The 27,119-nt window shown below is 44.2% G+C and overlaps 1 protein-coding gene across 2 annotated transcripts in view; it reads right to left on the bottom strand.

Moving 5' to 3' along the window:
• Positions 1–9,295: 9,295 nt before the first annotated feature.
• Positions 9,296–27,119, bottom strand: part of OSBPL10 (oxysterol binding protein like 10) — a 745,381-nt gene continuing 727,557 nt past the window's right edge. For both annotated transcript variants that reach the window (XM_082258274.1, XM_082258273.1), the window contains one exon: positions 9,296–10,019. In XM_082258274.1, coding sequence (XP_082114400.1) covers positions 9,978–10,019 — 42 coding nt within the window. In that variant the 3' untranslated portion in view covers positions 9,296–9,977. The remainder of the gene's footprint in view (positions 10,020–27,119) is intronic.

The raw sequence follows: 27,119 nt of genomic DNA on the forward strand, positions 1-27,119 counted from the left end.
CCAAACCTTCGCTGAGCTCCTCTGCATCTTTAGTGTCGTGACCCGCAGGTAAAGCCAGGCATTGCTGGATCCAGTCCTCTCCTCCTGCCACCTCCGCTTTCTCCAGGAGCTGCCTTACCAGGGTCTTCATGCCGCCAGAGATAGCTTCCAGAGCCTGCAGTATTATAGCTCTTTTGTCTTGAGCTCCTTGCACTGTCTCTTCTCTGGCAACCGGCAGAAAACTCTGGAAAAGCAGCTCCTTAAAATATGCCCAAAAGGCCTTCCAGAAGGTTCTAAAAGGTCATCTGACTATAATTGACCAATTCCTACCTGACCTACTGACCTTACAGAATCTTCTTTGTCACATGACCCTAACTGTCCAGTTAGAATAAGCCCCATTTTAAAAAAAAAACTATAATAATGTTAAAATTGCCGATGCCACGATCCCATGAGGTAAGGGGGGGGGGGCTTAAAAGGCTTCCCCCTTATTTCCCACATTCATGCTGGCTGCCCGGGATGCTGAAAGGTATTAAGGCCTACATTGCAGGTGCACATAGCCACAAGTGGCTACAAAACCCTCTCCTGATTTATTAAGGCTATATTTAGGAGACAAAAATACATCTTTCACATATCAGTCTGAACAATTCTGAGAACCTTAACTGAGTATTCAGACTATTTTATAAGCTCAGCCATGAACTACAGATTTACATTTTTCATTGATCAAAAACAGGAGGTGTTTTTTTTTTTTGTATCTGTCAGCTGTGATCGAAGAGGAGCAAATAAACGTTTTAAGTGAATAACTTGTTAGAGTTCCATTTTGAAGGTAACTAAATAATTTCAAAGCTGCTGAGTTTAACACTTTTAGGTCTTGTCACCTAGCATAGAAATAACAGAGAAATGTTACTCAAAGCCAAGAAACTGAAAAAGAAACCAAAGCCTATCCTATTACTGTGTTACAACATTAAAAAAAAAAAAAGCAGCAGAGACTTTGATGAGTTATATAGCACAAGGCACTTTCTATTCCAGCCATTCTTTAGTGCAGGTTCAGTGATGTCGGTTGTTAACATATCGCCTGCAGAATACAGAGTTAACCTATCGCCACATGGGCTTATTCTTTCCTGCCTATCTCAACCACACTACAGTCCACCTTTACAGTTTATCAAAAGGTAGAGTCAAGTCTTCCATGAACCTGGCTATGCAGGTGCCATCATGCTTGATGTTAAAGGGAGGATAAAGGCAGGTTTATTGACATTCACCACAATATAACTATACAGTTTCAAAACGCATAATTTTTGATGTTGCATTATAGATTTGATTCAAATTATAAGATATCACTGCATAATGAATTTAAAAATATGGTAATGCCATTCCACTGTATTTAATGTCACGTCGCTGAATTTAATGCTTAAGAAATATAATCACTATGCTATTAAAGTGATACTGATACCTCTGTTGGTTCCTTCTCAACCCATCCTATGAAAATGGGCTTATTAAATGATTATTTTTACTCACGTTTTTCTAAAAATAAATTCATACACAACTTCTTGCCTAAGTTACTTTAAATCTTTTAAATAATTGGAATTGAATCTAAATGTTATTGTAATTTTTTCTTAAAGAGGAGAGAAGGGCTTTTGTTCCTGCCTGTGTGCTGCTCACTTCTGGTCAGGCAAGTAGCAGAGGGGGTTGTTAATCAGCTTCAGCTGCTTTGGTGTTAATGAAATTAGCAACAGGTGCACTAGATGGGCAACAATGAGACAATCTCAAAAACAGGAATGGTTTTACAGGTGGAGGCCACTGGCATTTTTTTCCCTACTCATCTTTTACGACTGTTTTTCACGAGTTTTGCATTTGGCTAGGGTCAGTGTCACTACTGGTAGTGTGAGGCGATACCTGAACCCCATAGAGGTTGCACAGGCAGTCCAACTCCTTCAGGATGGCACATCAATACATACCATTGCCAGAAGGCTTGCTGTGTCTCCCAGCACAGTCTAAAGAGCATGAAGGAGATTCCAGGAGACAGGCAGTTACTGTAGGAGAGCAGGACAGGGTCGTAGAAAGTCCTTAAACCCATCAGCAGGACCAGTATCTGCTTCTTTGTGCAAGAAGGAAAAGGATGAGCACTGCTAGAGGCCTACAAAATGACCTCCAGCAGGCCACTTGTGTGAATGTCTCTGACCAAACAATCAGAAACAGATTGTCCTGACGGCCCAACATCTTCTAGTGGGCCCTGTGCTCACTGCCCAGCACCGTGGAGCTTGATTGGCTTTTACTATTGAACACCAGAATTGGCAGGTCCACCACGTGCTTTTCACAGATGAGAGCAGGTTCATCCTGAGCACAAGACAGATGTGAAAGGGTCTGGAGAAGCCGCAGAGAACCTTATGCTGCCTGTAACATCGTTCAGCATGACCAGTTTGGTGGTGGGTCAGTGATGGTCTGGGAAGGCATATCCATGGAGGGAAACCCAGACCTCTATGGCATCCTGACTGCCGTTAGGTATCGGGATAAAATCCTTGAACCCATTGTCAGACCCTATGCTGGTGCAGTGGGTCCTGGGTTTCTCCTGGTGCACATCAATGCCTGGCCTCATGTGGCGAGAGTTTGCAGCCAGTTCCTGGAGGAAGAAGGAATTGATACCATTAAATGGCCCCCACACTTACCTGACCTAAATTCAACAGAAAACCTCTGGGACATTATGTTTCGGTCCATCCGACACCGCCAGGTTGCAACGTGGGGGCCATACAAACTACTGCCATTTTGAGTTGCTTCAATGAAATTTCAGCAAAATCGACTAGCCTGCTGCATCATTTTTTCACTTTGATTTTCGGGGTGTCTTTGAATTCAGCCCTCTGTAGGGTGATAATTTTAATTTCCATCAAACAATATGGCGTCTCTTAGTTCCTAACACATTACCCAGTCCATATCAGTATAGATATCCAGCAAATAGTTTTTCCCTATTGAGATCTGATGTGTTTTCATAGTGTTCCTTTCATTTTTTTGAGCAGTGTGTATATGTACTGTATGTATATATACATATATATATATATATATATATATATATATATATGCCTATATATGCAGTATCTCACAAAAGTGAGTATAACCCTCACATTTTTGTAAACATTTTATCATATCTTTTCATGTGACAACACTTTGCTACAATGTAAAGAAGTGAGTGTACAGCTCAGGGCCGGAGTGGGACTCATTTTCAGCCCTGGAGTTTCATGACTTAGACCGGCCCACTTTAGTTCATGACTGACTATATTAAAATAATGTAATTAAAACCTCAGAATATAAGTTTGCAAAGGCGCACTGTTCTCTATTTTCTACAGCCTTGTAATTCATTGTATTTTTCAAAAAATATTTCCAATTCAGTGCAAATGCAGTAGCCTAAGGCCTCTTTCACGCGGCCGCTCCGGTTTTTTTGTCCGCTGAGGCACTTTTTTTTATTTTTACGGGCACGGATGACACTTGTGTCATCCAGTCCGTATGTCCGCATATCATCCCATCCGTTTGCGGATGATAATCGCGGTAACATCGCGCAAAAAAAATCGCGGGGACGCAATATGCTCCTAAGAAGCTCTTCTTCGATTCGGCAGGCGGAAATCGCGGCAACACCGCTCAGCGTTTGGGGGGCTATTGCAAATCAACGGGCAACACACAGGCGTCCTGCGATTTGCAATAATCTCCGGATCGCGGGCGGAACCGCGGCGGTTCTGCCCGCGATCCATACGCTGACATGTGAACGGAGCCTTAAGAATTCGTATTCATAAATATCCAAACATTGAAATGAAGAAAAAAAATCTAACAAAAACAAATATATTAAACAAAATAAATAAAAGATTAAAATAAAATGTATTGCTCTAATAATAGTATCATCTCTTTTTCAAGGAAACAGCTGCTACAACTTGGTGGTTATAGGCTAGAGGAGATTGTTAGAGGCTGCGGACATGGTACGGGGGGGAGATGGTTAGAGGCTGTGGACATGGTACAGGGGGAGATGGTTAGAGGCTGCAGACATGGTACAGGGGGAGATGGTTAGAGGCTGCGGACATGGTACAGGGGGAGATGGTTAGAGGCTGCGGACATGGTACAGGGAGAGATGGTTAGAGGCTGTGGACATGGTACAGGGGGAGATGGTTAGAGGCTGTGGACATGGTACAGGGGGAGATGGTTAGAGGCTGCGGACATGATACAGGGGTAGATGTTATAGGCTGCGGACATGGTACAGGAGGGAGATGTCTGAGGCTGCGGACATGGTACAGGGAGAGATGGTTAGAGGCTGCGGACATGGCACAGGGGGAGATGTCTGAGGCTGTGGACATGGTACAGGGGGAGATTGTTAGAGGCTGCGGACATTGTACAGGGAGAGATGGTTAGAGGCTGCGGACATGGCACAGGGGGAGATGTCTGAGGCTGCGGACATGGTACAGGGAGAGATGGTTAGAGGCTGCGGACATGGTACAGGGAGAGATGGTTAGAGGCTGCAGACATGGTACAGGGGGAGATGGTTAGAGGCTGTGGACATGGTACAGGGAGAGATTGTTAGAGGCTGCGGACATGGTACAGGGGGAGATGGTTAGAGGCTGTGGACATAGTACAGGGGGAGATGTTAGAGGCTGCGGACATGGTACAGGGGGAGATGGTTAGAGGCTGTGGACATGGTACAGGGGGGGAGATGTCTGAGGCTGCGGACATGGTACAGGGGGAGATTGTTAGAGGCTGCGGACATGGTACAGGGAGAGATGGTTAGAGGCTGCGGACATGGTACAGGGGGAGATGGTTAGAGGCTGCGGACATGGTACAGGGAGAGATGGTTAGAGGCTGCGGACATGGTACAGGGAGAGACGGTTAGAGGCTGCGGACATGGTACAGGGAGAGATGGTTAGAGGCTGCGGACATGGTACAGGGAGAGATGGTTAGAGGCTGTGGACATGGTACAGGGAGAGATTGTTAGAGGCTGCGGACATGGTACAGGGGGAGATGGTTAGAGGCTGTGGACATGGTACAAGGGGAGATGTCTGAGGCTGTGGACATGGTACAGGGAGAGATTGTTAGAGGCTGCGGGCATGGTACAGGGGGTGATGTCTGAGGCTGTGGGCATGGTACAGGGGGAGATGTCTGAGGCTGCGGGCATGGTACAGGGGGTGATGTCTGAGGCTGCGGGCATGGTACAGGGGGTGATGTCTGAGGCTGCGGGCATGGTACAGGGGGGAGTGGTCAGAGGCTGTGGAGGGGTCTTACCTGGCCGTGATGAGAGGCGCGTGCCACTGCTGGGCCACTGCAGTTTTTTCTTTAGATTTAAAAATTGCGCCCCCCCGGCGCCATTAGGTCAGGAGGCGGGACAGATTACTTAGCTGAGACAGGAGGCGGGGCGGAGGCGGGACGAAGTGCTTAGCTGGAAGGAGGCGGGATGGAGAGAAGACATCCTCGGGTCTGAGAGGAGGCGGGGCAGAGGCGGGACAAACTGCTTAGCTGGGAGGAGGCGGGACGGAGGTCGAGCATAATTGTAATAATGCAGAGCTGGCTGATTACATTTTTTCTCTACCTCCGTCCCGTCTCCTCCCAGCTAAGCAGTTTGTCCCGCCTCCGCCCCGCCTCCTCTCAGACCCGAGGATGTCTTCTCTTCTCTCGCTAAGCAACCAGTCCTGCCTTTTCTCTGTCAGCGGTGTTCTAAAATTTTAGAACACCGGTGTCACCGGCCCTCAAGCCGACCAGCCCACCGGGAATTCTCCCGGTTCTCCCGATTGGCCAATCCGGGCCTGGTACAGCTTGTATAACAGTGTAAATTTGCTGTCCCCTCAAAATAACACAACACACAGCCATTATTATCTAAACCCCTGGCAACAAAAGTGACTACGCCCCTAAGTGTAAATGTCCAAATTGGGCCCAAAGTGTCAATATTTTGTGTGGCCACCATTATTTTCCAGCTCTGCCTTAACCCTCTTGGGCATGGAGTTCACCAGAGCTTCACTGGTTGCCACTGGAGTCCTCTTCCACTCCTCCTCCATGACGACATCACAGAGCTGGTGGATGTTAGAGATCTTGCTCTCCTCCACCTTCCGTTTGAGGATGCCCCACAGATGCTCAATAGGGTTTAGGTCTGGAGACATGCTTGGCCAGTCCATCACCTTTACCCTCAGCTTCTTTAGCCAAGCAGTGGTCATCTTGGAGGTGTGTTTGGGGTCAATATCATGTTGGAATACTGCCCTGCGGCCCAGTCTCTGAAGGGGGGTCATGCTCTGCTTCAGTATGTCACAGTACATGTTGGCATTCATGGTTCCCTCGATGAACTGTAGTTCCCCAGTGCCGGTAGCACTCATGTAGCCCCAGACCATGACACTCCCACCACCATGCTTGACAGTATGCAAGACACACTTGTCTTTATACTCCTCACCTGGTTGCCGCCACACAAGCTTGACACCATCTAAGCCAAATAGGTTTATCTTGGTCTCGTCAGACTGCAGGACAATGTTCCAGTAAGCAATGTCCTTAGTCTGCTTGTCTTCAGCAAACTGTTTGCTTTCTTATGCATCATCTTTAGAAGAGGCTTCATTCTGGGACAACAGCCATGCAGACCAATTTTAAGCAGTGTGCGGCATATGGTCTAAGCACTGACAGGCTGACCCCCCCCCCCCCCCACCCCTTTAACCTCTGTAGCAATGTTGGCAGCATTCATACATCTATTTCCCAAAGACAACCTCTGGATAAGACGCTGAGCACGTGCACTCAACATCTTTGGAAGACCATGGCAAGGCCTGTTCTGAGTGGAAACTGCCTTGTTAAACCACTCTATGGTCTTGGCCACTGCTCAGTTGCAGGGTCTTGGCAATCTTTTTATAGCCTAGACCATCTTTATGTAGAGCAACAATTCTTTTTTTTCAAATCCTCAGAGAGTTCTTTGTCATGAGGTGCCATGTTGAACTTCCAGTGACCAGTATGAGAGATTGAGAGCGATAACACCAAATTTAACACACCTGAGACCTTGTAACACTAACGAGTCACATGACACCGGGAAAGGAAAATGGCTAATTGGGCCCAATTTGAAAATTTTTACTTAGGGGTGTACTCATTTTTATTGCCAGCATTTTAGACATTATTGGCTGTGGGTTGAGGTATTTTGAGGGAACTCCAAATGTACACTGTTATACAAGCTGTACTTTCACTACTTTACATTGTAGCAAAGTGTAATTTCAGTGTTGTCACATGAAAAGATATAATAAAATATTTACAAAAAATGTGATGGGTGTACTCACTTTCGTGGGATACTGTGTGTGTGTGTATATATATATTTTGTCTTTTTTTTCTTTGATGCGAGAATGCAGTTAACAATAAAAATGGGCACAACGTTTGGACAGTTGAACAATACACAATTGACAGATTATGTCACTGTAGTTTGAGAACCGGGTATCAGTGGATCGAAGGATGGACATTAGGAAGCAAAAAGACAGATGGCAGTTGGTCTAACTAGCAGAGGATGCAAAGAGGGGAGGCCTTAGCTGATAAAGCGTAAAACAGATTTTAATTTTAAGCTGCAGGTAGGATATCAGTTGCAGGGTCATTGGTTAACAGTCTGGTTTGAAACCATTGGGTATATTGAAAACATTGTACTATTGATTGTTGGGTATCTGTAGGCAAGGTTTGAATAAAAGATTCCCAGATATCAAAGAATGTTTGAACCCATGACTCCTTATGTAGGGAGGCCTCCACTCATTCCATATTTCTGTATATTTTACATTGTGTCACAAATATAAATGATGAGGAGACACAGATCCCTGTTGCATGTCAGTTTTTCCTTGTTAAATTAAAATGAACTTATTGATATCAAGTTTGAGCCTCTTTTAAATGTGTCACTGCTCTTAAATTTTATGCATTTTCTCATCTTAAGATATACACTTCTACCTTCTGAAGAGAACAGCTTTGAACTCTACAAAATGACCAGTTGGGTTTGTGCTCTCAAGTCTACCAATGGTTTCAAAAGCAAAAAGAAAAACCTAACAGAGGTTCTAAAAACCTTTTGCACTCTATTTAAAACAAGAAAAAAAAGGACTGATCTCTATGAGTACTGAAGAGAAAAACCTATTGTGCATCTGTCATTGATACACCACAAATGCAACACAACTGTAAAATGAGAAAAAGATGCCAGAACTCCAAAAAGAAGGAACTTTCTCAATTTACTTCAAATCATGTAAAGACAAACATCAAAGTAAATACCAACATTGCAGAGACATTTGTGAAGCTAACAAAGAACACTAATTATCAAATACTAAAATATTTTAAACTGAAGAAAACCTGAGTACATATAATTCTGTCAAAGATGCATGTTCTGAAAGCAATGCTTGAGGTTTTTGAAATTATAAAGTAACTAATTTTCAAGATTTGTTACCTACACTTGGTAGTTACCTACCTAATTGGATAATAATTGTATTATCAACAGCTCTAATGTAAACTGTTATATTGTTTTAAGACTCTTCAATGTTTGTTTTTTCAGGGTAGAAATCTTTAATCTTTGCTGAGCTGAGCCTTGATATGTGCCATTTACTGGACAGCGGTGGGCAGAGCTTTCCCCTGAGCATGGCATCAGGACAGGAATGGATACCACTTACACTGCTCCCAAAAGCCAAAGTTAGGGAGAGGAACAGGGAGGCTGTATGCATGCATAATCAAGTGGCTCATCTTTCAGTAACCGACAATCTTGGGGGAGTCAGCCATTTGAATGAAGGCTGAATAGTGATGTCAGTCCAGAACATGAAACAGCGATATTCTGGAGAATGGCAGGGTTACCAGGTATTTTTCTTACAATAACTGGGGTTTTCAAAATGGTACATTTTGTCATTGTGTATATAGTAAGGGAACATCGCTAAAGTATCTTTATCAATTTTGCCTTTAAAAGGATAGTTCTCCTTTACTAAAAAAATGTCTATGCAGGTAAGGGGCACCTGTAGATAAAAAAACAAACTGTGCAATTTTGATCAAAGTTGAAAAATGGCCTTGCTATAGGTGTGGGATATTTATGTATCTTCAGAAGCCTGGCTGAAAAACTCAGAGATGGCATTCCCCATCCTGTATTGTTACTAGGGCATTGCTAAGACACTCCCAACTGTTACTGCTCATGCCCACCATCATTTGAGTGAGCTTTTTCTCTAATTTTAGCCCCCTTGCACGCGCTCTCTCTTCCCTGATGTAGTAGCTCTGAGCTCAGCGATGATGCGACAGCAGAGATCATAAACTGCATATGCGTGAGGGTTTAGGAGTCCGTACCTGTGACATGGGGGGGAAGTGTCAGCTTGGAGTGTTTTAGCAATATCCTAGCAACAAGGCAGGACAAGAGGATGCCATGAGTTAGCGTTCGAGTATTCAAGCAGTTGAAAAAAGTAGCACTCTTTACAAAGGGCACATTGAGTAACTTTCTGACAAAAAGTTTTCTTTGGATTAACTGAGGCATGGAACGGCTTGTCATGTCAAAAACAAATGTTCCTTGTCTAAATATGATGATGTTATGGGTGGAGATTAGGCAAATTAGGAGAGTTGATTATGTCCTGTTTTAGTCTATGAGGTTAGTAGAGAAATACTTTTGAATCCTGAGTCATCACAATATGCTACAGAAATCTACAAATGATCTTTGAAAAAAGTTCAGCAATAACAAAGTTTCTTTCCCTCTTTGTTGTTGAAATGTGACCATACGGTATATTAGACTGAAATGTAATTAGATGGTTACTTTGTTTCACCTAAAGAGTGGAAAATATTTGGCAAATAAATTTCCAAAGGGTTTATAAAAATCTTAATTATCTTATTTATAATTTGTGTATATACATATATTTATATCAGTTTTGATACACAGAGTGCATACCTATATATATTTATATATGTACACATCAAGTGGAATATATCATGGCTTTTGAATACAGTGGTTAACATTGCAGCTGCAGAAATACATTATTCCTTGGCGGAATTTCTCTTAACATGGCGGGTTGCTAGGAGTACTTGAACCATCGTAATCACTGTGCTTTCCATGGGTTTGCATATACCCAGACTTCACCCTATAAAAAAAAAAAAAAGAAGCATATGTTTAATAGCCAGTTTTATTTATCTGTTTTCAAAACCACATTGTGTCTTTTTACTCTAGAATGATCACGTTTTTTTTTTTTTTACCATTGACTTACAGTGCAATTTAAATCACTAAACACTTTTAGAAAAATGACATACAGATTTAATGCCTTAGGGAAAGTATGCCTATCCAAAGTGAAAGTCAAAATTGGAAATATTTGGCTGTGACAGAAGGCAGTTTGTTTCCCTAAGGACTGAAGAGTGTTACACAGATGGGTGTCTGCAGGTAACATGGTGGACGTTGCTTGCAGGTATGGGACTGCATTTCTGCACATGAAGTTGAAAATTTGGTCAAAATGTATGCTCTCCTCAGTTCTGAAAGTTACAGGAAGATACTCATCCATCATGCAGGACAACAGGCTCAGTACACAAAAAACACCAGGATAAAAGATACTTATTTTTTTAAAAAAGGATATTTTTTCTGAGTCCAATGAGTTTTAAAAATGACAGTCACATAATTAAAAATAAAGATTCCTATCCTTAGGTAAAGCTTTCTGATGACCAATGACCCCAAACATATGGCCAAATTAAGAAAGCCCTATCTTTAGTGAAAAGGAGTCCTGGAAGAAAAAGTACTGTATGGCCCCCACAGTGCCCTGGTGTCAACATCACTGAGTCTGTCGGGGATTACATGAACCGACAAAAGCAACTGAGCCTTAATCCATAAAATAACTTTGTTAAGTTCTCCTAAATCAGCCTTTCTCAACCTTTACTACACAGAGGAACCCTTGTAACATCTTTCCAGTCCCAGGGAACCCTTGCTAAAAAATTATTTATCTACATCTCATGATACATTCATGTGATGGTCAGTGCTAAGAATGCTCCTTACACTTGTGGTCATTGAAAATAATGACCTCCTTACAGATAGCTAAAAAGATCAATGGTGTCAGTGGGAACATATCGGTGTGAGTGAGGAAATTGCTCATGGAACCCTCAACAACCTCTGGAGAAACCCTGGTTGAGAAACCCTGTCCTAAATGTTTAGACAACTTTATTGTGGCGTTCCTTAAAAGAGATGTATGGGGTATAAAAAAACAAAAAAAGAAACAAAACAAAAAAACAACCCTTATACTCACCTAGCCGTCTCTGCACTGAGAACTAAGCGATCATACTCCACTGATCCTTCAGTTCTTCCCTCCGCTCTGACTGCCAGTCACTGGCTCTCTGCTCTGCCCCTCCAGCGCTCTTTGGAGTGCTGGGCTGGGGAGGGAGCGGCTGGCTCAGGTCTCCCAGTGGCACAGCTGGGAGGCTGAGCCAGCTGCTGTTCCAGGCATCTGGGTGAATCCAGACTCATATGTTAGGATCTTTCTCCAGCCTGAACTGGCTGAGTGACATCAGCCGACTGCGGGTTTTAGACCGCTGCTGGCTGAAAAAGGGTCACAGGAGTGCAGTTTGCGCATGTAATCCATAGGAGAAGTAGGGCCAAATAACCTTTGGCCCTACTTCTTCTTTAAAAGCCCATGTGCAAATATACCTATGAGAACTTATGCTATTTTAAAGGCAAGGGTAGACAAACAAAAAATGGATTTTTGTAAGATCTTACCGTAAAATCCTTTTCTCTTAAGCTCATTGACAGACGTAGTCTTCTTGATTCTCAAGAGCTGGGTTATGTTGTCTCCGCAGGAGTAGGACTAGGCAGAAAGACAAAACGTTCTGGCTCCACCTTAGGGGCAGTCCCTGAGGGTATATCCTCCCTCTCTCTGCTACAGGGAATCAGTTCTGTTCTAAAGCAGTAACAGAGAATTTAACCCAACCCAACTCAATGATAGAGGGGCGGGTACTACGTCTGTCAATGAGCTTAAGAGAAAAGGATTTTACGGTAAGATCTTACAAAAATCAATTTTTCTCTATCGCTCATTGACAGACGTAGTCTTCTTGATTCTCAAGAGCTGGGACATCCAGAAGCAGTGCCACAAATGAGGGGTGGGATTGACAAAAATCAAAATCCAATCTAGAAGGCCCAACCGGTGCCAAACTAGAAGTTTTAAAGGCTCATTATAAACAAAGAATGAGACTCAAAAGAAAAATTTCCAACGGAAAAAAACCCTCGAGGCAGACCACTGGTCTCCTCAAATGGCGGCCTGCAAAACCTTGCGGCCAAACACGGCATTAGATGATGCCATTACATCAACTTTATAATGTTTTGTAAAGGTATGCACCGACGACCAGGTAGCCGCCTTGCACACCTGGACCACTGACGCCTGATGGCGAAAGGCCCATGACGCACTAAGCGCCCGAGTGGAGTGCGCCTTAACAGGGAACGGGGGCTCCCGACCCTTAATAGAATAAGCCTGTACCACCGTCTGTCTGATCCATTTGGAAATGGTCGCGGCAGATGCAGGCAACCCCTTTTTGGGTCCATCCGGGATCACAAAAAGTGAATCCGTCTTGCGAAATGAGTCTGTCGTTTTTAAGTATACCCTGATCGCCCGGACCACATCCAAGGAGTGTAAAGCAAACTCCCGAGGATGACTGGGCTTAGGACACAGGGAAGGTAATACAATTTCTTCATTCAGATAAAATTCTGACACCACTTTTGGTAGGAAGGATGGATTCGGACGAAGAACCACCTTATCTCTATGAACCACCAGATATGGGGAACGACAAGATAATGCAGCCAGTTCTGACACCCTGCGTGCAGAAGTAATAGCCACCAAGAAGGCCACCTTCTGGGACAACGTAGGTAGAGGAATCTCCCTAATATCTTCAAAGGGAGGTTTCTGAAGAACCGACAATACTAAATTAAGATCCCAGGGTTGTAACGGCGCGCGCACTGGCGGAGCCAGATGTCGCACCCCCTGGATGAAATTCCGCACCAAGGAATGAGTAGCCAAAGGCTTCTGAAAAAAGATAGCTAATGCGGAGACCTGACCCTTGATAGTACTCAAGGCCAGTTTCTGCTCAACCCCTTGTTGCAGAAAAGCTAATATTCGACTAACCGAATAAGACCGTGGACGGAACCCCAGAGGTTCACACCATGCAATGTAGGACTTCCATGTGCGATGATAAATCTTTCTGGAAGTCGCTTTCCTTGCTTCAATTAGAGTAGGAATAACTGAAGCTGACAAACCTTTGTCCTTCAGCACCTGGGTCTCAATAGCCAGGCCGTTAAAGCCAGCGATCGTAAAGCAGGATGGAAGATCGGTCCCTGAGACAGTAGGTCCTCCCTGAGAGGAAGTCTCCACGGGACGTCCACCACCAGTCTGACCACGTCGGCGTACCAAGCTCGACGAGGCCAGTCCGGAGCTACCAGAATTACTGGAATTCCTTCCTCCTCTATCCTGCGAAGAAGTCTTGGCAGTAACCCGAGAGGAGGGAAGGCATACATTAGCTGGTATTGCCCCCACGGGGCGATCAGTGCGTCTGCGGTCTCTGCTAGAGGATCGCGGGAGCGAGCCACGAATCTCTGTAGTTTCCTGTTGAATCGTGATGCCAACAGATCCACATCCGGGGTGCCCCACCGTAGGCACAACTGGTGAAAAACTTCTGGATGGAGGGACCATTCCCCCTGATCCAGAGTCTGACGGCTGAGATAATCTGCCTGCTAATTCTCCACCCCCGGAATGAACACCGCAGAGATAGCTGGAACAAATCGTTCCGCCCAGCGAAGAATGCAAGCCACTTCTTTGGCCGCTCGGGCACTCTTGGTGCCCCCCTGGTGATTGACATAAGCCACGGCCGTGGCGTTGTCCGACTGGATCCGAACCGGGCTGCCCTGGAGCTGCTCGGTCCAGTGAATCAGACAAAGTTTGATCGCTCTCAGTTCCAATACATTTATCGGCAACCTGGATTCTTCCAGGGACCAAAGTCCCTGGACAGATAACTGACCGAGAATTCCTCCCCATCCGGATAGACTGGCATCCGTGGTCACTATTGTCCAATATATTGGCAGAAATGACTTTCCCTGGCTGAGCATCGGAGACCGAAGCCACCAGACCAGAGACTGTTTGGTCTGTTTGCTCAATCGGATCTGATTGTCCAGGGATTCCGGATTCCGATTCCATCTGAGAAGAATCTCTTGCTGAAGAATTCGGGTATGGGACTGGGCAAATGGGACTGCTTCGAAGGAAGCCACCATCAACCCCAGAACCCTCATGCAAGTTCGAAGAGAAGACCAGCTGTTGGATAGTAACAACTGGACTGCTAATTGAATCTTCCGGAGTTTCCCTACCGGAAGAAAAATTCTTGTCCTGAGTGTGTCTAGAATTAGACCCAGATATTCGAGCCTCTGGGTGGGAACCAGAAATGACTTTTGCTGGTTCACCTGCCACCCGAATTCCTGTAAAGAAATTATAGTAATTTCTATGTTTTGTAGCAGGGTCTGAGGAGACTCTGCATGAAGCAGAAGATCGTCTAGGTAACCTAGAATCGATATGCCTCTTTGGCGCAGTAGTGCCAACATTGGGGCCAACACCTTCGTGAAGACCCGAGGAGCCGTGGCGAGACCGAAAGGTAACGCCACAAACTGATAGTGGTTCTCTTCTACGGAAAAGCGTAGAAACCGCTGATGTCCTGCGAAAATGGGAATGTGAAGATATGCGTCCTTGATGTCTATGGACGCTAGGACATCCCCTGGATGCAGGGAGGCCGCTACTGTGCGAATGGACTCCATTCTGAATTTTCTTATGTTGACAAAAGAATTGAATGCCCTTAAGTCCAGAATTGGACGCACTTTGCCCTCTTTCCTGGGTATTGTAAATAGGTTTGAATAAAACCCCTGAAAACGTTCTGTCCAAGGAACGTGGACTACCACTCCTTGTTGTAGTAAATCCGTGACTGCTCTCCGCAGATCTTCTAAACGATCCGGGGATAGTCGAATATTGGAAGGGAAGAATCGCGCCGGTGGGAGAGATCGAAACTCGATCTTGTACCCTGACCTTATGACTTCGCAAACCCACTTGTCCGGGATTCTGGAAAGCCATGGATCCGGGAACCGGCGAAGACGTCCCCCCACCTCAGTTATGGGTGGGGGCGCACCTTCAGGCTTTGGACGATTTATCTTCAGGTCTGGAGGGGGCGGGCTTTTGCTTGCCCGACAAACGTCCCCTGAAGCCTCCTGAAGGAGCTTTGGAGGACTTAATTTTTTCACCTGCGGGACGAAAAAACTTTTTGTGAGCAGAGAAAGAAGGCCCTCGTTCTTGACGAGTTCCTTTACCTTTAACATTTTGGGGTAAAAAGGTGCTCTTTCCACCCGTGAGATCCTTAATGATCTCATCTAAGTTGGCTCCAAAAAGACGCTCTCCTAAAAAGGGGATACTAGCCAATGCTTTTTTGGAACCTTGGTCGGCTAACCAACCTTTTAGCCACAGTGTACGCCTGAGAACCACCGCTGAGACTGATGCTCGCGCCAATAATGGAGTGGCGTCTAACGCCGCATCACATACAAACTGTAACCCCTGTATCATTTGTTCCAATAAATCTGATACCGCCTGAGGGACCTCTTCTAAGTCCCGGCGTAACCACTTGGTCCATTCAGTTACAGCCTGCGAAACCAGACCAATAGCAATTATTGGTCTGAAAGCTGATCCAATCAAGGTAAACATGGTGCGAGACATAGCTTCTATCTTGCGATCCACTGGATCTTTAAAAGACGGAGCGTCTTCTAGAGGAATAACCGTGGCTTTATTCAATCTAGCAATTGGTGAATCCACCACAGGTGGTTCTGTCCATTTCTTAATGAGGGTTTCCTCAAACGGATAACGCCTGTTAATGCGTTTAGAAATAGTAAAAGTGCGTTTTGGCAGACTCCATTCTTCTTTGATTGGGTTGCCAAAACATTTGGGCAATGGAAAAACCTTCGCCACTTTGATGCATTTTTTAGTACCAAAAGGGATTTCAGTTTCAGCTATTTCCGACGGAATACCCTGTAATCTTAAGGTTTCTTGAACAGATACAATGAGTGCGTTTATCAACGCTTCCTCTTTGGCTATGGCTGATGCCGAAACATCCTCCTCACTGTCTGAAGAGACAGTACACGAGACACCAATCCCAGATGAAGTACTTGCAACTGCAGAAATAGGCTCAGAGTCTGAATCCGAGGTTTCAGATAATAAGGGGTTAGGCGGGGGTCGCTTTCTTGCGCCCTGTCCCTGACAAGCCACTTCCACCCGGGACACAAAAGTTTCCATAATAGCTGACAATGATTCAATCGTCAGTGGGGTGCTGGAGGATCCTGCAGACCCCTCGAGGGGATCCGGAGGAGATACATGAGTGGCAGGGTCCATGTTTAACTCAGGACACCTCTGCCAGAAAAAACAAAAAAACGTTTTTTTTTTATGTGTCTCCCCCTAGCGCAATAGCGCCCCTCAGAGTACCTGCTTCTCGATCCCCACAGAGAGAGAGAGGGACCCCCAAGGCTCACCAACCGATGCAGTGAAGTTTCAAACCGACTGCAGTCAGCGTCTGTCTTTTACAGACTGGAAGGAGCTGTTGCTTTTTCCCGGGTAGAAGGACGTGGCTCCGCCCCCTGTGTACGCCTTCCGGCGTTCCCAGCTCTCCACGAGGTAGCTGGGCTCATGAAACATGGCCGCCCCCATACAAGAGACATTAGACTCCAAAAACATGGCGGCCGGCGTGACCTGAGGACATACATGCACCTGGTCTACGGCAAAATGGCGGCGGACCGCCGAAATCGTTTTTCCCAGCACATCCACCTGCATCTCTGCTACGTGGCGATTTATTGATCTACAGGAGATACACTACAAATAAGGTAGGATTATACCTCCTATGTCTGCTGTAATGCTACAGTCTGCTGGGTAGAGTGTTAGCTCTCAAACCAAGTCCACTTCCCACAAACACATACTGTATTTACAAGGGGGGACTTTTTAGTGTCAGATATATACTGACCATGTATGGAGGAGCCCATAATTCATACTGCCTCATAACGAGGAAAGAAAAAAGGGAACGTTTACTCACCATACCGAACCGACAGGCACCCTCTCTTCACAATACCCTCTCCACCGGGGTGGGGGGTTGTGGACCACTCCGGACGCCTCGACTCTCTGGTTCCTGGCGTCCAAGCGAGACTTTTAACTCGCAAGGTCAGTCCCTCCACTGGGACTCCGTCGCGGCCGACCCAGCGCGGAGCTCTGGTCTGCACGCGCTCGTAGGCAGAAACCGGGGTGACCACTGGATCTCAACACCCAGCCCGTCGCCCGGCCCCGCATACTTACTTGAATGTGTCGCGGCCGACCAAGCGCAATGCAATGGTCTGCGCGCGCTCGTAGGCCGGCTGGGGTGACCACTAGTGTCGCCCAGTCCGGCGTATTTGCTTGAAGATCTCACAGGAAAAAAATACTGGAGAAAAACTGCCTAAAAAAAATCTTTTTTTTTTTTAAGAAAATTCTTGCCAGGACCAAAAAGATCCCAGCAAGGAACTTAGGTCCTTACTCCTGACTAGACAGAAAAAAACTGATTCCCTGTAGCAGAGAGAGGGAGGATATACCCTCAGGGACTGCCCCTAAGGTGGAGCCAGAACGTTTTGTCTTTCTGCCTAGTCCTACTCCTGCGGAGACAACATAACCCAGCTCTTGAGAATCAAGAAGACTACGTCTGTCAATGAGCGATAGAGAAATATTGTTTTGATTTCCTTTTTTTCCCCACTTTTTTTATCTTTTTTAGGTTAATTGATGAATTATTATTCATTGCATTATTTTGAAAGCATCCTCACCTTAGAAAATTGTGTTTACCGTATTTATCGGCGTATAACACGCACAAGCGTATAACACGCACCTTCACTTTAAGAGGGAAGTTTCAGGAAAAAAACATTTTAAATATTTAAAAATAACAGTATACTGCCCCTTTCATTAAACAGCCCCCCTATACATTTCACAGTTCCCCCCAATGCACAGTACATACCCCCTTTTATTTTAAAGCCCCCTTTACATTGCACAGCCCCCCTGCACTCACAGGAAACCCCCAGTCTCCTGGGACAGCTCTGCAAGCGTTCTCTAAAGTAAAAAAAAAATCACTACCAGACCCTTTTTATAGATGTTTCCTTTGTGTCACTGTTATTGTAAGCCGATGCCTTTAAATACCTCATTAGCTCCGTTCGTACATGGCCGGTCATGTGACTGCTTTCCTCTGACGTGTAATGGACTGTCATGTGATCGCTCTCTTCCACCAATCTGAAATTACACTCAGAGGAGGAGGAGGGGCAGGAGGAGGAGAGCAGCCAGCACGAACAAAGCTATCAAGGTATTTAGAGGCAGCATTCTTCAATGACATAATGTCGGAACGATCTATAAAAAAGGGCATGATTTTTTCTTAACTGCAGAGTACGCTGGCAGGGCTGTCCCACGGCCAGGAGAGGAGGGGCAGCCAGCCTGACACCATTCCAATGTGTGGATACCCGGGGAGGACCGCCCGATCCCCGCCCCCCCCTCCTGGAAAAAAAATATCGGCGTATAACACGCACCCACTGTTTGCACTATATTTTCAGGGGGAAAAAGTGCGTGTTATACGCCGATAAATACGGTATATATTTTGTTATTTTATATATATATACATATATATATATATATATATATATATATATATATACACATACACACACACAGTATATATTTATATACAGGTGCATCTCATAAAAGGTAGAATATCATCAAACAGTGTTAGGTGAGGAGAGCCAAATAACGGCACTTCCTCATTTACATGTGACCGGATGTGATTGACACATGTCATTGACTTTTTACCGAGATCGGGGTCGCGCCGTGTCCTAGCAACACGGTGTGGCCATGTGGCCCCTGAGGGCGCGCGAGAGGGGCTGTTCTGGTGCGCCGTCATATGACGGCATCCCAGAACGATAGCTGCACCGCTCCGCCGTCATTTGGCAGCGGGCGGGTAGCAAGTGGTTAAGCAATTTCCTAGCTGTAAGCCCTAAATCATCAAAATTAAAATAAAGAAATCCTTGAAATATATCACTCTATGTGTAAAGAATCTATATATGAGTTTCACTTTTTGAACTTGAATTACTGAAATAAAATAACTTTTTGCTGATATTCTAATTTTTTGAGATGCACTTGTATGTATTGTGAGACACTGCCTAGCAGGATTGTGGATGGCATATACGTGATACCCAAGTTTCTCACCTACATATGGTGAGTACGAGAATTTCTACCTGATGAGAAAAAAATACAAACTATTTGTTTTCTGAGACTCATAGTAAGGACCCTGTTCTAGGGCCTGAAACCCAGAGGTTTTGTAGAGCTTTGGGTAGGATAATGCCTCTATTCCTAGGTTAAAATTATACTTGGTAGCAAGATTTAGTTATCACAGCTGTGCACAGGCTTTTATGTATGTCAGCTGAATGATGCTCTGTGCTTTCCTAAGCTACTTTCCCCTGCGTTACGTCAGTGCTGCTGACTTCCCTCCTCTCATCTCCCCCCAGCTCCTGTGGGGGATGTTTCAGAATGGAATGTGCATTTAGAACATTCTAAATGAACACAGTGAACACATTCACTGTTTATTCGTGACTGAAGCATAGTAAACTGTCTTTACTATGCTTCAGTTTGGGAATTAACAGGAAGCTGCTCAGCACAGAGCACTTCCCATTCATTCACTGCCCAGTGCAGCTTAGGCTTTAGAGAAAAGCATGTGTGTTTGAGCTTTGGGATGCACAACCTAATGCAATAGGCTGTGCACACCTATGTGTGGGAGCCTAATGCTATGACAAAAGGCTGTTGACATAACACTAAAAGGTACAAAGGCTGTCTTTTTGTTTTGATGAACCTATTAGGGAGCACCCTGTTAGCCAGGAACTAACCTGAGTTTAGTTAATAGCTTACAGCGTAAATAGTGTACAGGTAGTATTTAACCAAGCTCCTGTCGGCGGCCAATAGCACAGCCTGCCATCGGGAGCTTGGTGGTTCACATATCCCTCATTTTGTTTATGCTGGTATCAGGTAAGCGGTTTTTGCATAATGTCTACATTGTTGTTTATTTTGGACATAATAGAGCGGTGGGGCTTCTCTCTTAATAGATGATCCATCTTACATTTGGCATTTATTTTTCTGAAACTATTTTTTAGTTGCACACCATTGAGGAGTATCCTCTCCTTTCAAGGCAGGATATACTCTCTGCTGTTTGAATTAAATCCTAGTCAAAAGTAACATTCTTTCACTAAGATGTTTTTTGAGGACATCTAGAGCAAGATTTCCCTAGCCTTGCAGCTATTTAGCCCCAATTTGTCTTTACATTATTGTCCACAATGCCTATGATATGAGTGGCATCATTATAAGAGCCAATAGTATCCTTTGAGGCTTATGGATTGAATTTTTATTGCTAGACAAAAGCACGCTTCTAGTTCTTTTCCTCCCCTTTTCTTTTACTCCAGCATTGCATGGTTCTATCTCGGCGAGCTGTTCAGCCAATTGGACTCCAGCTGTTCCGAACCCAGGGAACGCACTACCTATTCACCATCTTGACAACACTTACCTGCATTGGGTTCATTTTGAGGCCTCACAGCATTCTGAGGCTCCAACCTATCCTGTTTTTACTTGAGCAAGCATCCATTATTCATGTGCAGTCAACCATGTGAGTCAAATGTTTCTTGATTCATGATACATTGTACAATTATTTTCTGTTATATTTTATAAATTTATGAAAACTGAATGTAAGGTTCTACCATCACATGTATATTTATATTTAATATTAACACGATGAATTCACCCAAAGTCACCCCTGATGAAGAAGCAGTGACTTCGAAACGCGTCAGGTATCGACTTTGGACTGGGGGGTTGGTTCTGACACTATGTGTATATCTTATGCTTGCCTATGTTTTTAATGTTTTGTACATTTTGTATGCTAATAAAATTCAAAAATCTTACATAATTTTTTTTGCCAACAATTCCTTTTGCTGTGCCCTAAAAATCCCACCTCAGGGGAAACCACACATTTTTTGGTTTATCTTTTAGGGATGTGGCACATTTTTTAGACAGCCTTGCCAAGAGCACACATTAGTTAATAGCTTAGAACATGCATTGTTTTTTTTTTTTATGATATGGAGTTGCTGTACAAAGTACTCCTGAAATGCAGGACACACTAAGCCTGCTCCTGTTTTGTGTGCAGTTTACAACTGCCTCTCTCCCTTACTATATATATATATATATATATATATATATATATATCTTTTTCATTACCAGGATAGCCATTCCTACCTGCAGTTTACTATTTACAAGCTACAAATGTCTAACGAATATATTCCCTATATGTGAGCGGTCCATGGTGAGCCATACTTTGACCGGTCATCGTGGTGCCCTGTTGGTCCCTCCGGGCAGCTACTGCTATCTTTCTCATACTCTCATGGATCTTTCTGCCCTGAACGGGCATTGGGAAACTTGGGCATCCCTCCACACGGTAGCAATACCGTTTTTAATCTGACAGACCGATCCAATCCATTGGTTGGACGCAAAAGGGTAGGTTGATTAGTATAAAGCTCATATTATAAGACAAGTATATAATTGCCTGTTTATGGATGTACAGATATACCTCTTTCAATATACTAAAATGTCTTGCTTTCCCAGACATGCTAGGTGCTTTATCTGGTAACTTTGGGTGACCCCTGAAGAAGGGCTGTATCTATGCCCGAAACGCGTAGGGTCGGTTCTGGTTCCATGATCGCCCTGCATACCTGAGTGTCCTCATCTTGGTTCGGTATTCGGTCTGTCAAATGCATGCATATTTTAATGCCCCTGTATGTGTTTTTGAGTTGTTCAATATTGTTGTCTTGTATTGTTTGTTTTGTATTTGCAATGTAATAAAGATATACTTTTTATGCAATACACAGTGTCTAGCGGCATTCATAGTCCCATTTCTCAAGGGGAACTTTCTTTGTATACACATCAAAGCTAAATAGCCTGGATGGAGGAATCTTCCCTGCCAGCCATTGTAGTCTGACAGACAGCACCTGAGGAAGGGGGCAAGATTGCTCCCAAAATGCTTATCCCAGAATTCTTAGCACTTTTGACTTTTGTCTTGCTGCCATCTGAATAGCGGTTCCAGCACAGTAGGCTCCCAGCAGCTCCAGCAGTCCCAAGAGCAGTGGTTCTCCCCTTCTGGATCAGCGGTCTGCTTTCACAGTCAAACTATCTCCTGTTCATCCCCGGCTAGGAACCAGTTCTCATATGACATGCCTGGATCTTCAATGCATTTGTAAGTGTTCTACATTTGTTTTTAAGCTTTGTTCTAATAAAAAAACAGACTTACTACACCATATCGCTGCTTGGTGCCCCTCTTCCCTTTCTTTTGTCTTGACAGAAAGCACCTGTAGCTGTAAAATACCCAATAGTGGCTGCATGTGACTGGATGCTGCCGCTGATCAGACGAGAATTTTTCATCTGGCTACTTATATTTTTAGATCAAAGGATGTTGGGCGAGAGGGTATTACTGGTTTGTGGTGATCAGGGACACTAACTGGTGACAGAAAGTACAAAAAAAATAAATTGTTTAAATTTTTTAATTACATTTTTTTTTATTATTTTTTTCGAACTCACTGTGACTAGAAAAATACAATGTTACCATAATAACACTGTACGCAAACATTTTTACTGAATGAAGAGTGTCTTCTGTTGTAATTAGCTGTGAAAGCTCAAAGTTAATCACATGGTACAGATGGGCTATAGGCCGGGCAGGAAGGTGTTAAATATACCTGGGGACAATGAAGAGAGGAAAGTTGGATTGAATACTATTTTTGACCACATTTTGCTGAAACCTGGGTGAGGCCTAAAATGGTATGGTTAAAGTTGAACTATAGGAAAATCTAAGAGATACAAATTAATGCAGTTCTGTAATCATTATTACGTAATTTAGGAGCAACTTCATCACTATTTGCCCTAGTCTCAAAACAAAATAAAAAATATACTTACTACACCATGGTGTCCAGCGAGCTTTGTCTTGCTTAGAGCAGAAGTTTTCCCTCTCCTCCTCTCCATCTGTAATGGAGATCTGCCACAAGTCTCTAGGGAACCTGGCAGAGAACCCAGTTTCATGTCTTCATGTGCACCACATTCCCCATGCACGTGCATACACCCCACAGGCACTGCCAAACTACTGGCAGATACCCCATGGCGTATCTGTGCATGCGTGAGAACTTGAAAACTGCATCCTGGAATGTCTATGTCACACATCCCAGGAGGCGGTTTGCATGATTTTCTAAAGGACATTTTTTGTCTAGGCAAGGATTTGGCAAGTAAAAAAAAAAAGATTTTTGTACTTACAGTAAAATTAATTTCTCTGAGCTCATTGATGGATGCAACGCTACATATTCAGAACCATAGGGACGTCCCCAAGCAGTTCCAAACGAGGGGTGGGACAACAAAAAATTTCCAAGGCTAAACACAAGAAGCCAACCAGGTAAAAGGAGCTCAACAAAAACAACTGGAGCCCAACCTGAACAATACACCCCCAAAGAGGGAACAGGCCCTCTAAACAGCAGACTGCAAAACCTTGCGGTCAAAGGAAGCATCCACAGATGCCAAAACATCCACTTTGTAGAACTTAGTGAAAGTGTGCACCGACGACCAAGTGGCTGCCTTGCAAACCTGCGCCACGGATGCCTAAAGATGGAAAGGCCCAAGAAGCACTAAGCGCCGGAGTAGAGTGAGCCCTGACGGGTAAAGGAGGAACCTGGCCCTTGAAAGAATAGATTTGAGTAAACGTCTGTCTGATCCATCTGGAAATGGTTGCAGAAGAACCAGTCAGCCCTTTTCTAGTCTAACCTCCGAAAAGACTCTGTGGCTGCCAGATACATCCGAATTGCCCGAACCACATCCAGGGCATGCAACACAGATTCCTTGGGATGAGTGGGCCTGGGACACAAAGAAGGCAACACAATGTCTTCATTCAAATGGAAATCAGAGACCACCTTAGGTAGAAAAGAGGGGCTTGGGCGAAGAACCACCTTATCTTTATGGGCCAACAAGTAGGGGGTACGACAAGATAATGCCGCCAGTTCCGACACCCTGTGAGCAGAGGTGATGGCCACCAAAAAAGACACCTTCTGAGATAGCGTAAGCAGGGAAATCTCCTGAATATTTTCAAAGAGGGAGGCTTTTGGAGAACTGAGAGCACCAAGTTCAAATCCCACGGCGGTAGAGGAGACCCCCTTAAATGGAAGTACGCACCAAGGAATGCGTGGCCAAGGGTCACTGAAAGAAGACTGCCAAGGCAGACACCTGGCTCTTGATACTCAAGGCCAACTTCTGCTCAACACCTCATTGAAGGAAGGTCAAAATCCGAGCCACAGAAAAAGTCTGAAAGTCCATCAAAGCCAGAGATTGTAAAGCAGGATGAAAGACTGGCCCTTGGGACAGCAGGTCCTCCCTGAAAGGCAGTCTCCAAAGGAACGTCGATGACCAAGCGCACTAGGTTGGCATACTAAGACCAGCGAGGCCAGTCCGGGGTCACCAAAATGACCGGAATCCCTTTGGCCCCAATCCTGCGCAGAAGTAGCTAAAAAAGCTTGAGAGGAGAGAAAGTGTGAATCAGACAATACTGGCCCCTCGGGCCACCAGAGCATCTGCCAGAGGATCCCGTGACATTGCCACAAACCTTGAAACTTTCCTGTTTTTCTGAGATGCCACCAGGCCCACCTCAGGGGTGCCCCACCTCGGACAGATCAGATAAAACACGTCCGGATAAAGGAACCACTCCCTTGGTCCAGCGCCTGCCGACTGAGATAGTCCGCCTGCCAATTTTCCACACCTGGAATGTGTACAGGGGAGAGGGCCGAAACAAAATGTTCTGCCCACCGGAGAATGCCGGCTACCTCCAGAGCCACCAACACACTTTTTGTTCCACCCTGGTGATTGACATAAGACATGTAAGATTGACATGTATCCATACCTGGGAGCCCTTGAAGCCGATCCATCCAGTGATGCAGGCACAGCCTTATCACCCAAAGTTCCAAGACATTGATTGGTAGTCCGGATTCTTCCAGCATCCAACAACCTTGAGAGGAGCTCAGCCCAAGGACGCCTCCCCACCCGGACAAACTGGCATCTGTCGTGACCACTGTCCAATACAAGGGGAGAAAAGACTTGCCCTGCCGAAGAGTCGGAGAGTGCAGCCACCAGACCAGGGAACCCCTGGTATCCTGGCTCAGCCAAATCGGATTGTCCAGAGACTGCGGACACTTGTCCTATTTCACTAGGATCTCCATCTGGAGGGACCTCGTATGGAACTGTGCAAACAGGACCTCCTCAAAGGTAGACACCATCAGGCCCAGCACCCGCATGCAAGCCCGGAGAAGGACCTCCTGCAGGACAGCAACAGAGGAATCACAGTATGCAACTTCTGGAGTTTATCACAAGAAAGAAACACACTGGCCAGGGTTGAATCCAGAGTCAGTCCCAGATAATCCAATTTCCTGGACAGATCTAAGGCAGACTTTTGGTAGTTTTGCAGCCAACCAAACTCCTTCAAGGTCTGGATAGTGATCTCCATGTCATCCATCAATGCAGATGAGGACTCCCCTTGCAAGAGGAGGTCGTCCAAGTATTTCATTCCGCCCACTGGGTGAATGAAAAAAAAAAGAAAATTCCCATCTATGGCTAGCTTTACACTTTAAACACAATATGATTTACAGCATAATTGTCTAGCTAACAATATGACACTAAATATCTGATTGGTTGCTGTATGTTGTACATGAGTTTTTCCTCTCCATTTTTCTTCTTTTTTTTATGAAAAGGCCACTTTTTGACTTTGTCATCCATTTTAGCAGAATACACGTCAACATTCCTAATGTAAGATTATATCCCAGAGCCTGAATTCATAACATGTTTTTTTTTTTTTTTTTACATTACACTTAAACCGAAGATACAATTTTGTGGGATTCAATCAATAGCGGTCAGAGAGTGAAAGGCTGGATATGGCAAATTCATGAATAAATCACATATTGGTATTCTTAGTAATATCTAATTTATTTCTCTCCAACTACATACTGCAAAATGAAAGGATTCTTTCTGTAGTGACTTGACAGTGAGTGGATTTTACCATTTCCAATTCACCTAGAGCATCAATTGATATCCCTTTTGCAAACTGTGCTTAAGGGAAGGCAGTAATGTAAAAATGGTATCTACATAGATACACTCATGCAAGATAACTGTGAGAACAAATAATAATACTACTATAATCCTAATAAATGCTACCCTTTTTACTAAATTTTGAACATGAAAAACAATTTCTGATGAATGTACGTTTTTATGAGAGACCGCAATAATTGCTATCCTGGTTATAAAATAATAAGGGTTATGCTTTTATTGCAGTTACCCACTCATAATCAGCAAGGCTAGCAGCACAGTAAAATATCTTAAAACAATGTGATGCATTTTTTTTTTAATGTCACAAACTAAAACTTGTAACCATGAGAAGTCTCCTCTACCTGATTAAGCACACCGATGAGCCTTTATTGAGGCACGCTAAGAAGGAAGAGACAGGTCTACAACCCCAATTCCAAAAAAGTTGGCATATTGTGTAAAATCTACATAAAATCAGAATGCAATGAATTTCAAATCTCATAAAGCCATATTTTATTTAAAACAGAAAACATGTCAAATGTTTAAACTGAGGGAATGTACCAGTTTAAGAAAAAAAGGTAATTTTGAAATTAATGGCAGCAACACATCTCAAAAAAGTTGGCACAGAGCAACAAAAAGCTGGCAAAGTGGTACTAAAAAGGATGACCTGAAAGAACATTTTAAAAATGATTAGGTCAATTGGCAACAGGTCAGTAACATGATTGGGTATAAAAAAACACATATCATAAGAGTCAGAGTGCCTCAGAAGTAAAGAGGGTCACCAATCTGTGAAAAGCTGCATCTAAAAATTGTCAAACATTTCAGAATAATGTTCCTAAAAATTGAAAGGAATGTAAATATATCATCAGTACAATATCATCAAAAGATTCAATCAGAATCAGAAGAAATCTCTGTGCACAAAGGACAAAGCTGAAAGACAATATTAGATGATCGTGATCTATGGGCCCTCAGATGGTACAGTTGGAATTTCCTAAACCTCAGATAGAATTTATTTATCCA

This window comes from Pelophylax lessonae, assembly GCF_965119305.1.
Source record: "Pelophylax lessonae genome assembly, chromosome: 5".
Classification (NCBI taxonomy): Eukaryota; Metazoa; Chordata; class Amphibia; order Anura; family Ranidae; genus Pelophylax; species Pelophylax lessonae.